The sequence below is a fragment of the Erpetoichthys calabaricus genome, chromosome 13 (genome assembly GCF_900747795.2).
Source record: "Erpetoichthys calabaricus chromosome 13, fErpCal1.3, whole genome shotgun sequence".
Classification (NCBI taxonomy): domain Eukaryota; kingdom Metazoa; phylum Chordata; class Cladistia; order Polypteriformes; family Polypteridae; genus Erpetoichthys; species Erpetoichthys calabaricus.
The window spans coordinates 1512501-1531170 of NC_041406.2; the positions used below are offsets into that span (position 1 = coordinate 1512501).

The 18670-nt window shown below is 50.5% G+C and overlaps 1 protein-coding gene across 1 annotated transcript in view; it reads left to right on the forward strand.

The window, feature by feature from the left end:
* Positions 1–5072: 5072 nt before the first annotated feature.
* The window catches only part of LOC114663920 (Wilms tumor protein 1-interacting protein-like), an 81556-nt gene continuing 67958 nt past the window's right edge, over positions 5073–18670 (forward strand). Inside the window, exon 1 of the mRNA XM_028817870.2 lies at positions 5073–6915. Coding sequence (XP_028673703.2) covers positions 5580–6915 — 1336 coding nt within the window. The 5' untranslated portion in view covers positions 5073–5579. The remainder of the gene's footprint in view (positions 6916–18670) is intronic.

Below are 18670 nucleotides of genomic sequence, written 5' to 3' on the forward strand. Positions count from 1 at the left end.
CTGGCCCAGCACACCACACTGGCCATCACAGAGTTGTACATGTGATGGATGTCACCACCCACATTAAAGAAACGCCATCTGATTAGAGGAAGGAGCCCACTCTGGCCGTTCCTCTGCATTCTGTTATTGACGTGGACCCCCAGGTACCCCCTGAATGGTCACCGGGCGTCTCAGGGCCACACAGGGACTTAGCTGTGCAGTGCATTGCCTGGGCCACTAGGGGGCTCCACTTTCCACTCCTGTACTTCGGTCTCCAGTCTATTTAAACCTCCGGGGTCCGCCGCAGACTCAAAGTGGTCTCTCGGCTCCTGGAGTTTTGCTTTTCTAATCAACATTTTTTCCTTTTTTTTGGCCCAGAATTCTTTGCCTTATCATGAGATCCGAATTCCTGGAGGAGCAGCTTTGTGGCTGCGGATTTCGTGAAAGTGCATTTTTTCCCATGTGAAAGAAAACCTTTGTGAAGTTTGAAAGGCGAAGTCCGCGTGCAGGGGGAGCCCCTGGGAGCCCCTCGGCCGCCTTCTGTTTGAGTAACTCGGTCAGCAGGCGGGCAGCGCCACTCGGATTTCACGGTTCAGCGGGGGATGGGACGCTCTCCACAGCCTGCGGCCCCCCGATCCCCCCAAACCCCGATGTTTTCATTTCAGCTAACTGGATTTTATTTTCAGCCCATAACCTTGGATGACTTCGGCTGCTGGAAAATATCAAATATTCCTGACTGCGTTCCTTCACTTCCTTTATTAATCGGGCGCAGCTTTTCATTTGCATTTTGAATTCCTGTCTCAGCCGCCGTTGAGGTCTTCTGAGTTACAGGGTGACTTTGTGGTGGGTGGGCGCTATATAAAGTGAGCTTTGACTGACGCCCAGGGCTCCACTAGTCCGCTGTGAGGCTCCTTCAGCTCAGTGGCGCCCCCAGGGGGAACTCCGAGTCTCGGCATGTGGCTCACTTCTGAAGCCCCCCCCACCCCCATTGTGTTTTATACATCAAAACACCTTCTGCTCAGTGGCGCCCCCCCCCCCCCCCCCCAGCTGTACCAGTTATGAACTGGCCAAAGGCTCGTGAGGCACCCAAAAAAGGCTTCACAGGCCAAACCAGGCCTCACCCTGGCGGCCTTCATTACGACATAACAGGTCGTGTCTTTGTTACTCGCTTTATTAATCTTTGCATCAAATGAAATTTCTTCCCGAATTTTTTGGTTTAAAGAATTTATGAATCTTAACAAAAATACTTTTGAATGTTTTGTTTGTAATTTGTATTTTTCACTTTGTACCGTTTGTGCTGCTGTTTTGTCTTCTGCAGGAGTTGCTCCCCTGTGTTTGCGTCGTCTGGGATGCCGTTGTGGCATCCGGGGCTGTTTCCACATAATTTGGGGACCCGTGCGCCAACTCGTTTAAAGGTCACCCGCCGCATGCGTCCGTATCCGAGTGTAGAGGTGAGTGCCACCCAGCTCAACTTTAGTGGTCCAGGCTCGTGATCTCCAGCTTTTGGAATTTCTGCTCCGTTTGTGTCCGCATCTCATCTTCTGATCGGCAATTCAAAGGCAAAACAGGCTTAAGCTCAACTCCACTGGCACTACGTGGTCACATCTGCTGTGTGCCAGCGGCTCTGTGGTTCTTGGTGTCCAAGGCATGCCACATGAGATAAACGGGGGTCGAAGGGCAAAGCCAAAGGGGGCTGCCAGAAGGTTAGTCAGAACAAACACCAAAGCCAGGGCAAAGTCCTGAGTCCTACTGGAAGAGATTGAAGCCCCCCACGCTGCTGAATGTCTTTAAGTCACATAATAGCTCAGGTGTGCGGGGCTGAACTTTGTACCTCCGGCCCGTGACATCATCGATGTCACAAGAGTCACCTTTTGGCCCTTGTCCATATGGTGGGTGTTGAGGTCGAGTTGATGGACCCTCACATTCCTCACATGGACCTCCTTCTGCACTTCCAGTTTCTTAGCCACCTAAGAGTTCCGTCGGTCCTTACAGGGTCTCCCTGGCTGGATTCATCTTGTTTTTATTTCTATTCATTTAAATGTGTTTGTCAGTGCCGTAACGCTGCTGACTCTTTTAAGATTTGAAACCACAACACCCTTATTAAAACAGAAAAAGGGAACTGCTAAAGATCAGGGGGGCAGCAAACGGAAACCGAAATAAATTCAAACCTCCAAAATGATGAAAAAAGACAAGAAGAGCAAAAGAAAACAACCAATTATAACAAAAAAGAACGAAAGAAATCAATTAATAACTCCACACAAACAGGGGGGGCTTAAAACAGTGGAGCCCACCCGTGTGGTTAGGGAAGTGTTTCTGAACCGCCGGGTCGTGGGCTGCTGCCGGTTTTTTATAATGGTGGGTGGGCCGCCACTCCAAGGATCGCCTTGAGAAACACTGGATTAGGGGGTCCGCCAGCTCAGATGTTAGAGCACACAATGGTGAGCCTGGACCACCAAAACTGATGAGAAAATCCCAGGCGTACGGAGTCTGTATTGTCCTGATGACCGACAGCCCAGGAAAGTTGGCACCGCTCTCTGGCACCATGACGAGTGGCACACGACACGGGCGAAGGTCCACGGACACCCTCTAATGACTGGGCTCAGGTGTCTCATTGCTAACAGGTGCAGCAAATCAAGCGCATAGCCATATAATAAAAATATTTTATTTATATAGCGCCTTACCAATACTCAAAGCACTCCAGTGTCAGCACATCCATACAGCGTATTGTGGCATACTCCTCCTTCTTTCGGCTGCTCCTGTTAGGGGTCACCACAGCGGACCATCTTCTTCCATCTTGTCCTGTCCTCGTCATCTTGTTCTGTCACCCCCATCACCTGCATGTCCTCTCTCATCACCTCCATAAACTTTCTCTTAGGCCTTCCTCTTCTCCTCTTGCCTGGCAGCTCTATCCTTAGCACCCTTCTCCCAATATACCCCTCATCTCTCCAAACCAACGCCATCTCGCCTCTCTGACTTTGTCCCACCTCAGCTGACCCTCTAATGTCCTCATTTCTCATCCTGTCCATCCTCGTCACCCCAATGCAAATCTTGGCATCTTTAACTCTGTCACCTCCAGCTCTGTCTCCTGTGCCACCGTCTCCAGTCCATATCACATAGCTGGTCTCACTGCTGTCCTGTAGACCTTTCCTGTCACTCTTGCTGATACCCGTCTGTCACAAATCACTCCTGACACTCTTCTCCAGCCACTCCACCCTGCCAGCACTCTCTTCTTCATATTGTGACATACAGTGGCTCGAAATAACAGGACCACCACAGTGCAGTATGCACATAAAGAAGTGCGGGGCAAAGAGTGAACCCCACCATACTGTCCTAAAAACGGATAACTAAAGAACAGTTAAGAGCGAGAACAGACCATAATAATAATAATGTGAAATCATTACTGTGATTAATTGACAGATGGCACTGAGAAGCTCAGTGGCTGTCATAGGATGTCACCTTGGTCACAACTCTGAATGTGAAGTGTCTGCTCTGTCCAGTCAGCTGTCAGCGCCGTTACTCCGTCGAGGAGCCACAGGGTGAGGCCACCGAGTGCCAAAGTGTGTAAAAGTGTCCTGTACTCGGTGTCACCGCTCTCAGCAAAGTGCCAGACGGATTCTGGAAGTGACTTCAGTGCAAGACCAGGGCAGCAGGAGTTTCATGAACTGCGTCTCCATGGACTGATTGACTACAAGGCATCAGCTGGAGGGGGTGTCAAGAATGTCGCCCTCCAGTAGACCCTGCAGTGATGGATCACACGGCGCCAGCTGGCAGACTGATGGACCACTCTCAGTTTGGGGGACGCCAGGGCAATGCCACTGTGCCTACTGTAATGTTTGGTGGAGGAGGGACAATGGCGCGATTAAGGTGCATCACTTGTTAGTGTTTAATTATTTTTCTGCATTTTCAAACTTTTTACCATCACTGCACAGTTTAAAGCAAAACAGGCTTAAGCTCAACTCCACTGGCACTACGTGGGCATGTCTGCCATGTGCCTGCGGCTCGGTGGTTGTTGGTCTCCAAGGCGTGCCACATGGGCAGCGGAGGGGGGACCGGGAGATAAACGGGGGTCGAAGGGCAAAGCGAACGGGGGCTGTCAGGTTAGTCAGAACAAACACCGAAGCCAGAGCAAAGTCCTGAGTCCTACTGGAAGAGATCGAAGCACAATTTTGTTTTTTTTTACAGTTTCTTAACCACTGATGCATTGTTTTGTTTTAATATAACTTATTAGCACATATTCTTACCATCATGGTCACAGGCCACGCGCAATTATTAATTTCAGTGGTCACTCGGGTGCCCCAAACAAACGGCTGTTTCTTTATTTGACGTGCCATGGTGAGCAAATCGTCCAATGCATGCAAAAAAGTTAAAACGCTACAAAGAAAAACTCCCCGTTAAGCTCGTTAAGTTAAACGGAGACACAGCGGCAACGTTCCACAAATTTGCATGACACCGCCCCATTCCACCTTAATACGCCTTCTGCGCTGCCAAAACCCGCCCCTAGTGTCATCCCGCCCTCATTATTATAACATATTTTGCATGATACCGCCTCTTAGTGATCTTAAAACTCCGCCTTCGTCTTCTATATTAGTCAACACCACGCCCACCCCAAAGTCCAACGTGGCTGCCGCAGCACGTGCAGCGGCGCGGAGGTTCAAACTGTCCAGAGGCCTTTCCGAGCAGCCGTCTGATTGTGTTGCATTAGCGCACCTAAGCGTTAAGACTTGGGGACAACTTGCGGCTTCGCCAGAGGGGCGTGAAGAAAGGGCGTGTCTTCCTTGGGGTCTGCTCTCCTTTGAAGATTTGACCATAAAGAGGGCGTGGTCGTCGGATTCTAATACCCAGGAGAGTGCACGCGCAAACTCGCCGTTATTTGTAATTCAAAATGAAAAGCTCAAGAAAGCGGCGCCCCGTTTCTATTGGCACTTTTCTAACACCCCGGGGTGAGCTCGGTGCCACTTTTCCCTAACATCAGTCTCCGCCCCTTGCGCGGCCGTGACCCCGCCCCGTCGACGCCTGCCTGTCACTCGGCCCCGCCCTCTCCCACAGAAGCTCGCTGTCTGTTCTCCTCTGGCGGTCTGTCAGCGGCGCGTTGGCCGGCGAGCTGCGAGTTGCTGACTGCCGATTGTATTTTGAAAGTTCGAAGCCAACGTGGCTTCCGCCGCGTGAACCTTTGTGGCCCCGGCATTGGTGGTGCTGCTGCTGCTGGTGAAGAGAAGTTAACGACGAGACGCTGAAGAAGCGAAACACGAAGGCGGGAGGACGGACAGGCGGGCTGGTCTTCTGGGGCATCGCGCTGGCCGCGTAGCCGGGAGGAGAGGAGAGGAAAGCGCCCAGCGGAGTGCGAGGAGGCGCTGAAAGTTCACCCCCGAGGCTGAAAGTTTTTCGAAACACTTTGTTGGCGACGGTGGCAGCGAGTAGGAGTGTTGCTGGGACGTCGACGCCGGGCCGCAGAACGTGAAGACGAGTCCGAGTTATGCTGGCGGCCGCGGGGCGGGCACAGAGGGATACGGCGCTCCTTCGCTCGGATTAACGTGGCCGCCACCGCCGAGGTGAGTGAGACTTCTCGGGTCTGCTGACAGTACTGCAAGTTGAGTACAAAAATGGCCAACTACGACGACCTGGGCTTGGAGGCCAGTAAATTCATCGAGGATCTCAACATGTACGAGGCGTCCAGAGATGGGCTCTTCAGAGTGAAAAAAGAAGCGGGCAACAATCCCGACTTTGAGCAAACCAGGAAAGTGTTCGCTTCCAAGATGACGAAGATCCACATGCAGAAGCAGCAGGAGGAAATGGCCCTCTACAATCTAGCGGGGCAGAACGGCAGACCCCCAGACGGCTTGTTTTATACAAAGGAGCGGCCCCCGGTGAACAGCAGCTCCAGGCCCGCCAGAGAAGCGAAGCCCCCTCTGTCATCCATGCCACTGCTGGGCAACACCAATGCCAACAACTTCCAGGAGCGGGAGAGCCCAGAGGGCCCCGTGCACAGTTCACCAGTGGACACACTGGTCTCTCAAGCCGGCAGACCCAGTAGGGTGGGCTATCATGATCAACGTGAGTGTCCGAATGACAGGCCATACCAGGTGGCACTGCCCGGATTGCACCATCAGTTGTCACCACGGCAGCCTTCGGCGACGTTTGATCAAAAACTGCTGGGCCCGCGGTCCTTCTCCTTCACCAACTCGGTCACCTCACCGCTGGCTTCTCCCAGCTCACCTTTCATGCCAGTGCAGACAGGGATGTCCCCTCAGAGATCTTTGTCCTTCTCTGCTCCTTCTGCTGCCATCAATGACTCTTGTGAGGAGCCCGCCGGAGCAGCCCCTGTGTCGGGCATCTGGCCAGTGAAGCAGAGTGTGAGAAACACAGGTGAAGTGACCCCAGAGCCGCAGATGGGCATGAACAGCGGCCTTTACAACACAAATCCTGGCGGCTACCAGTCGCCATCCAGTGCCATGACGAGCAGTCGTCTTGGTGGGCATCTGTTTGATATCATCGAGAATGGGCAGAAGCAGACCTCGCCGTCTCTCAGTTTACCGGGCCGCCAGCCTGCACTTCGTGACTCTGAAAGCAGCCCGCCAGTCCAGGGTCCTCCACCATCGGCCACCACTGGAGAAGCGCCTCAGGTGCCCCCCTCTCATCCAAGTAGTAACCTGTCAAAAGGGGTGTACCCGGGTCCTCATCCCGTCACTCAGAATGGCACCACCGTCTTGGATCACTTGGCACCACTTCATGAGAAGGCCCCCTCTGACCCACCTCTGACATCACCTGGGGTCGTCTCCACGCAGGAAGCCAGTAGCCCCCCCAGCCCGCTCAAGCTTCCCTGCCAGGCACTCCTTATACAGCCTGAACTTACGCCGTCTGCCGCAGAAATAAAATTAGAAGCTCTTACTAAGCGTCTGGAGCAGGAGATGGATGCCCAGCCGAAAGCCGACTACTTTGGTAAGAGTTGTGCCGCTCGTCTCGTCGTCGTCTTCTTTACAGTGGGGGTCCGGTGGGATGCGCTTCGGTGCGAGTCTGCAGATAAACGATGAGAAGCGCGGGCTGTGGTTTGTTTTTATGATAATTCACTTTGGTGTATTAATTGGGTTACGTTGTCTAAGGGGGGCTTCCCTCTTAAAGGTGCTGCTTGTTCTTTGCCTTCCTGGGTGGAAATGGTTGACTCTCCTTCTATATAGCGTCTTTCATGGTCACAGAAAACGGCCCTACAGCAGGTGTGCGGGCACATTGGGCTGAATTTGCTTGGAGTTGAGCCGTGGGGGTGACGCCTTGTCCTCGGCACATGTCACTTGTCTTTGTAGATTTGTCATCTGCGCTCATCCTGGCTTTCACTTTATGAAGATTTGATTTTTATTGACATGTTTGTTTGCATAGTGAAGCCGCCTCAAGCCCAGAATTCACCTTCCTTCATATTTGTGCAGTGAGTGGTGGCAGAGCCTCAGGGCGACCGGCCGGCCGTGTGAGTCGGTGCTTTGGTATGAATTGGGAAAGTCGCTTTGTATACAAAGTGACACGGCATGTGAGTGGTGAGGGCCCTGAGTGTGGGACAGGCACTATATACGTGAAATGTGTTATTATTGTGGCGGGCGTTGAGCTTGACGACCCCACTGCTGCTTGACCTTTGACCAGAAGGGTTATTTTAGTGCTCCCATTTTTAAATTTGTTCACATTTGAAGCGTTTGCCTTCCTCTTTTTTTTTTTTTTTTTCTTTCTTGACTGCTCTTCTTCTTGCCGTGACTCGCTGCCAGATGTTCTCCCAGGCCTGGCACGTGAACGGAAACCCGCCGTGTGCTCCTTTGGCTCTTCTGCCAGTAGGCGGGTTTTGTTTCCACTGCCCTCTGCTTCAGGCCTGGTCTGCCTGTGTGTGTGTGTGTGTGTGTGTGTGTGTCTTTGGGTCTCTGTGTGTGTTTTGTTCTTTTTATTCTGGTTCTGTTTAAATAAAACTCTGTGCTGGGCCGCCAGGTCCTGCAGAAACATCTAACCCAGCATGTTCTGAGTGTGACATTGGAGGGGTGTCAGTAAAGATGTCCCAGTGGGGTCCTGTAACTGAGCCTTTCCTTTTAATTTGGTGGTCCCTGTGTGGCCCAGCACTCCACACTGACCATCACACGACCTGAAGGACGTCACTTCTCACAGTCCGCTAAGTTTTAAGACCATGCTCTGGCCTTTCTTCTCCAGTTCCAGGACCAGTCCAGCTTGTCTTGAGGGGTCCCCATGACAATCCCATGAGAGGTAGCAGACAGCGCAGTGTATTGGGTTCTTTGCATTCCCCTAATTGTGGGGGCTTATGGCGACTTACAACATTATTGCCTTTTTTAAAAGTCAGAGTGTAAATGAATAGGAACGAGCAAGGGCTCAGCTGTTTAGCTCCTGACTATGAAAGTCAAAAAATAATTCAGTGGGCGCACTTTTAGACCACCCATACCAATAAATGTCGTCAGAGTGAAGAAGTGGATTTCTTTCTGTTTAGACGCTCGGCACATTCGCCCTCCGCGCTCCGTCCGGTGACTCTGGGTGTGCAGGAGGTCCACGCGGGCGAGTCTTGTGAATGCTGCGCTCTTTCCTGAATTACGGCAGGTGAACGTGACGCACTAATCAGGTGCCGCAGCGAGTGGCAGCCTTTCCAGCAGCTCCATGTATGACTTTATCTTTTTACCTTTTTCTGTATTTTTCTCTATTTCACTGTTATCAGTATGCTGCTGCTGGAGAATGTGAATTTCCCCTTGGGATTAATAAAGCATCTATCTATCTATCTATCTAACTATCTAACTAACTAACTAACTAACTAACTAACTAACTAATCGGGCCGCCTTCCCTGCTAAACAAGGAGTGCAAGACTTAGACAATAAAAACTTTGAGGAAGTTTCTGCCCACGTCTGGAGCCCGTCACCGAGGTTTCTTTAGACGATCTGACCAGCCAGTCAGTGATGGACGATCTCGACCACCATGGGCTGTGGTGGGTACAATGGGGAGCTGCTGGTGCCCACTGTGTAGATTGCGAGAGTGTGGGTTTGCCAGGCGTGTGACATGCATTTCAGCTGGAAGTGTGTAAATCAGACCATCGCCACTGCCGAACTGTGCGATGCTCTTGTGCCAGTATGGAAACTCCACACTAAAGGAACGTTTGCAGTGCCACCCTCAAGCCATTCCTCTGCCTGGCACTGGACCACCCTTGTGAGGTGGTTTCTGGGTGTAGTTTGTCTCTTGACGTTTAGATTTTATTGAAACCTCCTGAAACACTCGGCAAAAAACCCAACTGGCATCTGTGATCTCCTTCAACACAAAGCAGCGCTGGTGTCTCCTTGGCGTGGGCCCTGAATATTATTATTAGAAAGAATGAAGGTTCATCAGGGTGGCACTGAGATGCTTTGGATAGCCGAGCCTCCCCTTTTATCTTTGACTTCAAAGGAACGCCAATAAAATCAGAAATTCCATCAAGCGGCGGTGTTGTTGTTAAAAATAGTTCAGACTGACAATTTGGGTGACGGGCAGGCTGTGATGAAGCTGAGGAGCTGCACCTTCACTGGCGCATAGCAAACCAGCTAAAAATACAGCAAGAGCTTAAAAAGCTTTAGACGCGACCTCAACGTCGTGCGAGTGAGCGAGGCGCCAGGCTGTGCCATTTCTGTCACTCCTGCAAAGCAAAGGGCCCACCGCCATCTTCACTGGCCACTTGGTGTGAAATGAATCAAAGGGGGTCCAGTCTGGGTGGCGCCCTTTTGGTGTTTAACAGCAGATATTTGGACGACCGATTTGTGAACCTTTCATGAACACCCGAGCAGGGCACCAGTGCTCAAAGGGGCCAGCATAGTGACATCAATATGCGGGTGAGGACTTGATGTGTGACTTCATTTCAAAATCTGGGCAGCAGAGTGCTGCTGATGAGGTGGAGGGAGAATTGAAATATGACGGCAGTCAAATCGTCACCCCTGGAACTCTGAGCAGATGCACAGCAATGACAGTCCTGTCACTTCTCCACCTGCAGGTCCATGCGCTTCGGCTGTCGCTCCACTGACTTTTTATTCCTGCTGCTCCCGAGTCCATGTCTGCACCGCGTCCTTAACCTCCTCACCAGAGGAGACGTGACGGGCGCATGGAGCTGGCATCAGGGTGGGACGTAGAAGACGTTAAGCTGCTGCCATTGTGTGTCCTCATCCATGTGTTGTCCTCCATTTGTAACAGAATTCGTCGTCTTTCAGTTTCTCAGTAAAGTACACTGCACTGCTCACCGACTCTCCGTGTTCCTGAATTGGACCCATCAGGCCCCAGTTTTCTTGACGGTGGGCCGTCGTTTGAACTTCCGCTGTGTCCACTGCATGGGTAGTCTCTTGCTTTCCGGCTCACAGTGATGGGCCCGTGTCTCGTCTCTGGTGACGATCTGATCTTCTTCTTCTTCATAACGTTTCACACTCTGTTTGTTGTGCACGTCGGTGCCCACCTTGCACTAACCTCATGGTGCCCCAAGTCACCGTGCACTGTGGTGTGTGTGTGTTTAGCTGATATCCAAATGTGCAACAACAGCAGATGGCGGGATCCATTGGGCTTCTCTGGTGGACCCCCATGTTGGGCTTCGCCGGTTACACTTTAAACTTTCACTTTCTCATTAAGCCAACATCCTTCAGCAGGTTTCTCTCCGTCTCCTTCTCTCTGTGGCACGTGGCGTCCATGTTCATTTGGCCTTGGCTTGCCGTCGTATACATAAAGTCGTCTCAGACACATTAGCTGTGTTGGTGGATTCGTTCATTTTGAGTCTCTGGTGCAGACTGGAATGGTTGGAGTGGGACGGAGTCATGTGACGCTCATCAGCACCTCCAGACCGGAGGTCACACTTCTGGAAGACTTCAGGTCACTTAGGGGCTTCTTATGATACGAGTGTAGGGACAATCTGGAGACCGATGGCCTAATTGGTGCAGCAGCACTTGCTTTGAGGACGTCGGTGGTGACCAGGGAGTGATTGACTGGTGACTTCACGCTGTCTTCTTAATCTGGGAAGTGACCAAAACAGTGAGGCTCGGAGCGCAAACGGACAAAACGGGGCTTCTTGGCTCCGGGGAGTATGGGGGGACCCTTGAGTAGAACCTCATTCTCCCAGGATGGAGGGGAGCCTCCTAAGGTGGTCCGAGTGTATCATTAGGATGGAAGGGTGTGCCAAATACGGCCCACGGGGAGAACACCCAGGACCCCTGCTGAAAGGAGTTTATTTCTTGACTGGCAGGGGTCTCAAACTCCGCTCCTGGAGGGCCGCAGTGGCTGCAGGTTTTCATTCTCACCCTTTTCTTAATCAGTGATTTTGCTGCGAATTCACTTCTTTTGAATTCATTTTCCTTGACTTGTTCTTGAAGACTCGGACCCCTTCATTGTTTCTTTTTCCTTAAACAATAACAAGATACAAAATGAGCCGAAACAGGACCAGCAAACTGTGCCCATCACACAATATCTGAAAATAAAAAGGGTGGAGGTCTTGGGACTGCCGATCTGCTCAGGACCCCAAAACATTTGAACAGAAAAGAGAAAATCCACAATTTCGGAAATGTCTGCTATGGCCCAATGAGAGCAGCAACGAGTCGTGGAATTAAAGAACTAAAGAGTTTAATGAATGACACGACTCGGCGCCTGATTGAGCAGCTGCTTGGAGTTTGAGGCCCTGACTTGTGAGGGGGCCGACAGAAGACCACCTGTCACATTTCATTTTTGTTTGAAGCAATTCAGGGGAACAAATCTTAAAGAAAGCAAGTCAATTAAAATGAAAGGAAAAGAAGTGAATTAGCAGCAGAAATGGGTCACTGATTAAGAAAAGGGTGAGAATGAAAACCTGCAGCCCACCAGGACTGGAGTTTGAGACCCCTGCATTAGGTGAAGATGTTTTTCCGCAGCAGCAACTGGTTGGAGTGAAATTGTTTGGAGTTTGAGGCCTTGACTTAGGTGGTCTTCTGTCGGCTCCCTTACTGTCATTTTCTGTTTGGGGGCCATTTAAGGAAAGAAGTGAAGCAAATCAGGAGAACAAATCTTTGGAATTCATTTCAGTTGACTTGTGTTTTCTGTAAGAAGTGAATTAGCAGCAAAAACAGGACACAAATTAAGAAAAGGGCAGCCAGTGGGGTCCTCCAGGACCGGAGTTTGAGACCCCCTGATCTACGAGAGGCCTGGTCAGCCATCAAGTCTCGGGTTCAAATCCTCCTCCATCCCACCTGCTGTTGATCTTTTAAGTGATGTCACGTCTGCAGGTTTGACCGTTTAGCGTTTGCATCGTCCATCCTAAACGTTGGTCTCACTCTTCAGTGGTCTGATGTTCCAGCCCAGGCGCTCCCCGCCCGCCATATTAATGTTTATTTGTGCTAATTGCATGTTTGAGGTTTGATGTTCTTTGTGATTTTTTTTTAATTTGTTTAATGTTATAAAGCCTGGTGACAGTCTGAATGTCCCTCGTGGGACAGTGACATCACGATGACTTGAAGTGGTCCGCCGTCACCCAGATAAGCAGAGCAAAGCAAAGTGACGTTTTATGTCCTGGGGCCTTTTGTGGTTTGATCTCCTGTTGAGCCTTCGCCCGACTGGAGACTCGTAGTGAGGGGTCCCTTCAGGTCAGGTGGGACCACCGGTCTCTAGAGCTTCAGGGGGTTTCATGTACCTTCAGACTTGACGCTGTGTGGTCTGCGCATCTGTTAGATCTGCATTAAGGAGAAAGACTGTGCTCAGGAATTTCAACTATGGATGCCACGGCAGTGTGTTTCTTTTCCCAGCTGTGCTGAGAGACGAGCCGACTCCCGGCCTGATCTGCTCCGCCGTTGGTTTTTCTCCAGATTCTCCATTTTTTCCATTGGTGTCCTAAAGGTGAAGTCCATTATGCCAGTGAGCGAGTGCATTGGTGTGCCCTGTCTGGGCTTGGGTGCTGCCCTGTTTCCAGCTCTGCCACGATGCACTCGGGCCCCTCTGTGACCCTGAATGGAATTAAGAAGGTCTGATAGGGGGATGGATGGAAGTTCATCCATAGGTCACGTTGTCTGACGACGCCAGGCACCACTGACCCCAATGGCAGGACTTTTGACACGTCTGTAATTGAATTGTTGAGCTGATAAAATGGCCACCCTGTGACCTTTGCTGGCAAAAGTGGAATAAAGAGTTGGCTTCTCAGATGTGGATTCCTCCCACTTGAGGTGGTCCTTGCTGTTGGGTGGCCATCGAGGATGTGAGATGTCGCGTTGTACGCGAGCAGCGGGGCCGTGCGCTTCACCCAGAAGGGTCGGATGAGTGGGGGGTAGTCAATGGGATGAATTCCTTCATCCTCTCGCCACGTGAGGCCGGGCATTATCGGGCAGCAGGAGGAACCAGCATAGGGTCTGACAATGGGCCCAAGGATTTCATCTTGATACCAAAAGGCAGTCCTGCGGTGCTGTTGTCTGGTCTGTAGAGGTCTGTGCGCCCCTCTATGGATATGCCACAATCCCGACCCCCCCTCCACCAGTCATGCTGAACGATGTCACAGGCAGCATAACGTTCTCCACGGCTTCTCCAAACCCTTTGACGTCTGTGACGTGCTCAGGGTGCCAATTCTGGTATTCTATGGCAAATGCCAATCGAGCTCCACGGTGCCCACTAGAGGATGTTGGGCCCTCAGGCCCCCCTCATGAAGTCTGTTTCTGATTGTTTGCTCAGAGACATTCACACCAGTGGCCTGCCTGCCTGCTGGATGTCATTTTGTAGGCTCTGCCAGTGCTCATCCTGCTCCTCTGGTGGGTCCTGCTGATGGGTTAAGGACTTTCTACGAGGGGCCCTGTCCAGCTCTCCTACAGGAACTACCCGTCTGTCCCGTGGAATCTCCTCCATGCCCTTGAGAGACACAGCAAACCTTCTGGCAATGGCACGTGGTATTGATGTGCCATCCTGGATAGGTTGGACTACCTGTGCCAGCTCTGTAGGGTCCAAGCATGGCCTCATGCTACTAGTAGTGACGCTGACTGTAGCCAAATGCAAAACGAGTGACAAAACAGATGAGGAGGGACAAATGTCAGTGGGCTCCCTCCAGCTGTTAAAACATTCACTCCTGTTTTGGGGGTCATCTCTGTGTTGCCCCTCTAGTGCCCCTCGAGACTGATGAACAAGCCCCTCTGCTCCTTCACTGAGCAGATCGATAGCCCGTAGGTCTCACTGACTTGACGCTATACTCTCATTAAAAAGTCTTCCTCTCATTTTTTTGAGCAGTATGTTAACCTGAGAGCTCCTTCGTCTTGACCTTTCTGTAAGCCGCGTGTTACAAATTGTTTTAGAGGTGACACTTCTAACCGTCCTCTTCTGGTAACCAGTTGTTCATGAAGTTCTGGTCACGTTTATGTCTTGCAGAAAGCATACTACACAATCGGAGCGTCATTTACTCTGTGGACGACTCACGCAGGCGATGGAGCCGACACGGCCGGCCGCGTACTCTCTGACAGTCCGGAGACGGCGACTGGCGTTTTCTTTTCGTGGCTTTTTCTCTCGCCGTGAATTGTAAAGTCGTATGAAGGGCCTGTTCAGGAAGCTCATCCTTTGTGGTAACGAATTGTTTTAACGTCCCCTCGAGTTTACTGAGTCACAGTTCACGTTTTCAAAGTTGTGCTGTGCATTAAGAAAGAGTCAGTCCGTTCATTCTGATTCCCTCTTCTGGGATCACCGAGTATGAGGAAGATCAAAAAGGAGAAAGTGGTAACGGTGGGCCAGAGATACGCTGGTATTGTGTGCAGTGCATTGGGCGTCACGTCCAATGAAAGAAATGAAAGAGAAATGCGGCTCTCCTCCTGTGATGTGATTCTGCCTTCCTGTCTGCTATGACGAGAGAATTGGGGGGCATTCTGGGGTGTAAGACTGACAGTCGTGATGACCGATCTGCAGCGAGGATGATGAAGTACGGGCGGCAGGCAGTCCAGGCTTTTCCCTTTGCAGGGTTCTACGTCTTTTGAGTGGGTTTGTGAATCGTGTCACCTTACAGGAAGTCTCTCTGTTTAAAGACCTGGCACCTGGTGTATCTACTCTGGGGGGTCAGCTGGGTGGTAGTCTCGGCTAACGGTGCCCAGTGTTCATTGCTGGGTCGGTGCTCAGGTTTTCACTTTGGTATCCATAGCGGCTTTCAGACCTCAACATTTGTACCAACACAAGTATCGGCCCACTCCAGACCCCAAGTCTTCATCCAGCCTCCCAGTTGCGGCCCACCACAATACACAAAGCTCTTTTCCTGACAGTCTGTCATGAAACATGGGGTCACGTGGAGTGGGGTGCAACACACAGACGTTTGCCGTCTATTTGCCCCCCAAAGAGTGATCGGTGGTGGTGGTGGTGGTGGTGAAGAATTCTGACGTTTACTTCCATAAATGCTGGCAGCGCACCGTTTCAAAAGGTAAGGTGGGTTTCTCTGGGCCTTTCCAGCAGCAGCACACCAGATGACCCTAATAACTACAAAGATCACCAAAAGGCTGGCGTGAAGTCTGTTGGAATCGGAAGACAGGAAAGAGTGGCGCCACTCAACCCGTGCAGCTTTGAATGGGTTCCTGAGACGTGGCTGTCACTGTCGTGTGTAGCTGATAATGGAGCAGCTCTCTTTGACACACCCCACCATTTTCCAGTTTACAAGTTCAGTTCTGTGCACAGTCCATCACTTACTCTGTGCCAGTTTAGAGTCGCCAGTGAACCCAGTATGTGTGCATACAGTTGGCTTGCACGCTGTGCAGTAATGAGACGTACGGCAACATCACGTCGGATAAAAGTTACGTCTGTAGAAAGCTGAGTGTGCCCGCATACGAACATGTGCTCTGTGTGTGTGTGTTGTGAAAGTCTTGGCGAGTACCGCCCGACACACCGGGCTCAGAGGCACAAGTACCCGCAACAACGAAAACTTTACTTACACTTTCCAGCTCAGTCAGTAAACCGCCACACAACACCCGGTTCCCTTCTCTCTTTGTCTCTTCTGCCTCCACTCCTCCTCCTTCTCCCAACTCTGGCTCCTGAGTTATGGCAGGTGTCCCCTCTTATAGAGCACCCAGGGGTTCCTTGAACTCCTTTCCTGGTGTGACGACAGCCCTGCACAGGAGGGCTCAGCCATTCTCCATACACCCCCTGGTGGAGGCCACAGGCCCCAGCGGGGTTGAGCTTCCCTGCTCCTTGGCACTGTAACAAGCCAGGGGGGCTGCCCTCTGTTGTCCCGGGGGAGGTATTGCTCTGTGCAAGTGCCTTCCGTTACGGAGGTGTCCCGGCTGCCCGTTACTGTATGTACCGTATATATGTAATACCTGATACATAATACAAAGAGTACACAACACGTGTTTCACCCTAATCCGGCATACGCACCTTTGCTTTGCAGGGTTTGAAGGATTCACAGTTCATCTTTAGTTTGTCTGACCAAAATAGGGGTGGACTTTTGTGGGGTACAAAATCTGTACATTTTGGTTTATAGTTCCATTATATTTTGTTCAAGACAAGACAGCAGATGAACTACAATCCAGACAAATCAAAGCAGGTCTTCCTCCCAGTTATCTCACTTTTAAAACGGCTGTTCCAACAAAGGAAGGAAGACATGCTGGTGGCCCAGTTACTTTATAACCTGAGAAAGGATGGACATCTAATTATTTTACCGTCTGGGAAAGGAAGACATGCCGATACCGCAGAGAACATCAAAAACGGAGAGTGAATTCATTTATCATATTGACAGCCGGCCAATCAGAATATCTAACAGTCACATCTTGCAAGCCCCCCAGTAGAATTTTAGAATAAAAATGCTTTGTCTGAGGAGTGACATAGGAGGGAGGAAGAAGAAGGGACAAAGACATCAGGAGAAGGCACCAGCGACGTGTGGCCGTTTCCATCTGATCATCAGAAAAGCACCTCATGAACAACTACGAGTGCTAAGATCACAAGCCGCCTGCGACGTTCATCCTGGTCATCTTTAGTTTTTCTAAAGACTATGTATATCCAGCCTTTATTACCAGTCCTATTTTCTATTATTCTTTGTTCTACTGGTATTATTATTATTCCTGTAATAAATACCATGCTGCTTTTAACTTTCTATCCTTTGTCTTCACGTCTAGTGTGACTAAAGTAATAAGGTCGATTTCTTTGAGCACCTGGTGCAGTCGGAGGTTTGCCGTACGCTTTGTGCTGCGAGGTTTATTAAGGCTGAGGGTGAGAACTCCACCCAATAGTAGGGAACGGGACGTCAAGTGAGGCATTCTGGGCTGATAAATGGCTGATAGTCAAGGATGCTGAGCCTTTGTATGTTTAAATGTATTCTTGGAGACCCAAAGTAATATTTAGGTCTGAGATATCACTAAAACTTCGTTATGTTGTTCGTGCCGATAATGAGGAAGTCTCTTGAAGTGCTGAGAGCGTGACAGGCTGTGTTATTCCTAAGGCACTCGTGTGGTTTAAAGTGCCAGAGGTTAACCAGCTGTATGTGTCATTCATGGGGCACTGCTGAGTTTAGGGTCTCTGTGTGTGTGTGTTAATGTTAAGGTGCGACCGTAGACCAACCCGGTAACGAATCTGATGAGTCCACTCACCCCTCGGTAAAGGGTAAGTGGAGGGGAATTTCACGATAACACATTCCCCTTCCTGGGATTGACCCCCAGATGTCAGCCAATGAGGTGAAGCCTGTGATGTAATGCCATGGCGGCTGGTGCGCCTACTTGACAGGGTGTAGATCTGGATATGCACACAGTGGTCATCTGAGGAAATCACAGCCTTGACAGAAAATACATTTTGGGATGCCATCCCAGCTGTCCCCGTCTGCTTAAAGGAGTGGGCAGAAACAAACGCCGAGTGTGTGAAAATGACACAAAAACCATTGCCGACAGAATAACGTGGCTTGACCAGTTCTAGTCGTCTCTTCATCTTGTGTGATCGAGGAGGATCTCCTTTGCTGTGGTCGCTTGGGTTACAAATGGCACCTTCTTCTGGGTGGGCAAGCTTTAAGACCCAGGGACCAGAAGGGGTGGAGTCAGTTACCCTCACTGGGAGATTTCTGTGAGCTGTGGAGGGAAAGGAAGATGAGAAGTCAGCGGGTGGCAGCGCCCTCTCTCAGTCTGGGGTGGCAGCACACGCCTGGAAGAGCCAGGTGTGTGTGTGTAGATATATAAAGGCAGAGACATTTTTATTTAGGGTACTGCTAAACATTTCTTAGAACTTTGAACATTTTGTTGTCCCACACTTCCATGTTCACAGCCACCTGGCCTGGTGACCAATGATAAGCAGAGCAGAATATCACAAGAAGCCGACCATACAGTAAATGGCAACAGCATATCTTGTCCATAACATCATTTATTTGTATTTGTCAAGAATAAAAAACATTTCACGGTGGCCGTTTTTCCCCACCGGTTTGTGTGCTCGATTGGCAGCCCTTGGGTGTCCCTAATGGTGACGAGCGGCCATCTCCCTCTGTGGTCGTAAACGTTGCTTTGTGATGTGGCGTTTCGGTGCAGGTGTGCCATCTCGGGTTGCAGGGTGACCTTTGTTCGGATTGTTTTCTCCTTTATTGGATTAGCTAAGTGGTGACATTTGATTCTGACTTAACAACTTTGACATACATATTTTTATTTTTATTGTATTTTTACTTTGTCATTCCATTTCATTTTCTTTTATAATCCTGCTCAATGCTGACCTCCATGACAATGAAGATTCGTGACATGTGACAATCTCATCTTTTTTTTTTTTTGTTTTATGCCTTCTTTGGCTAACT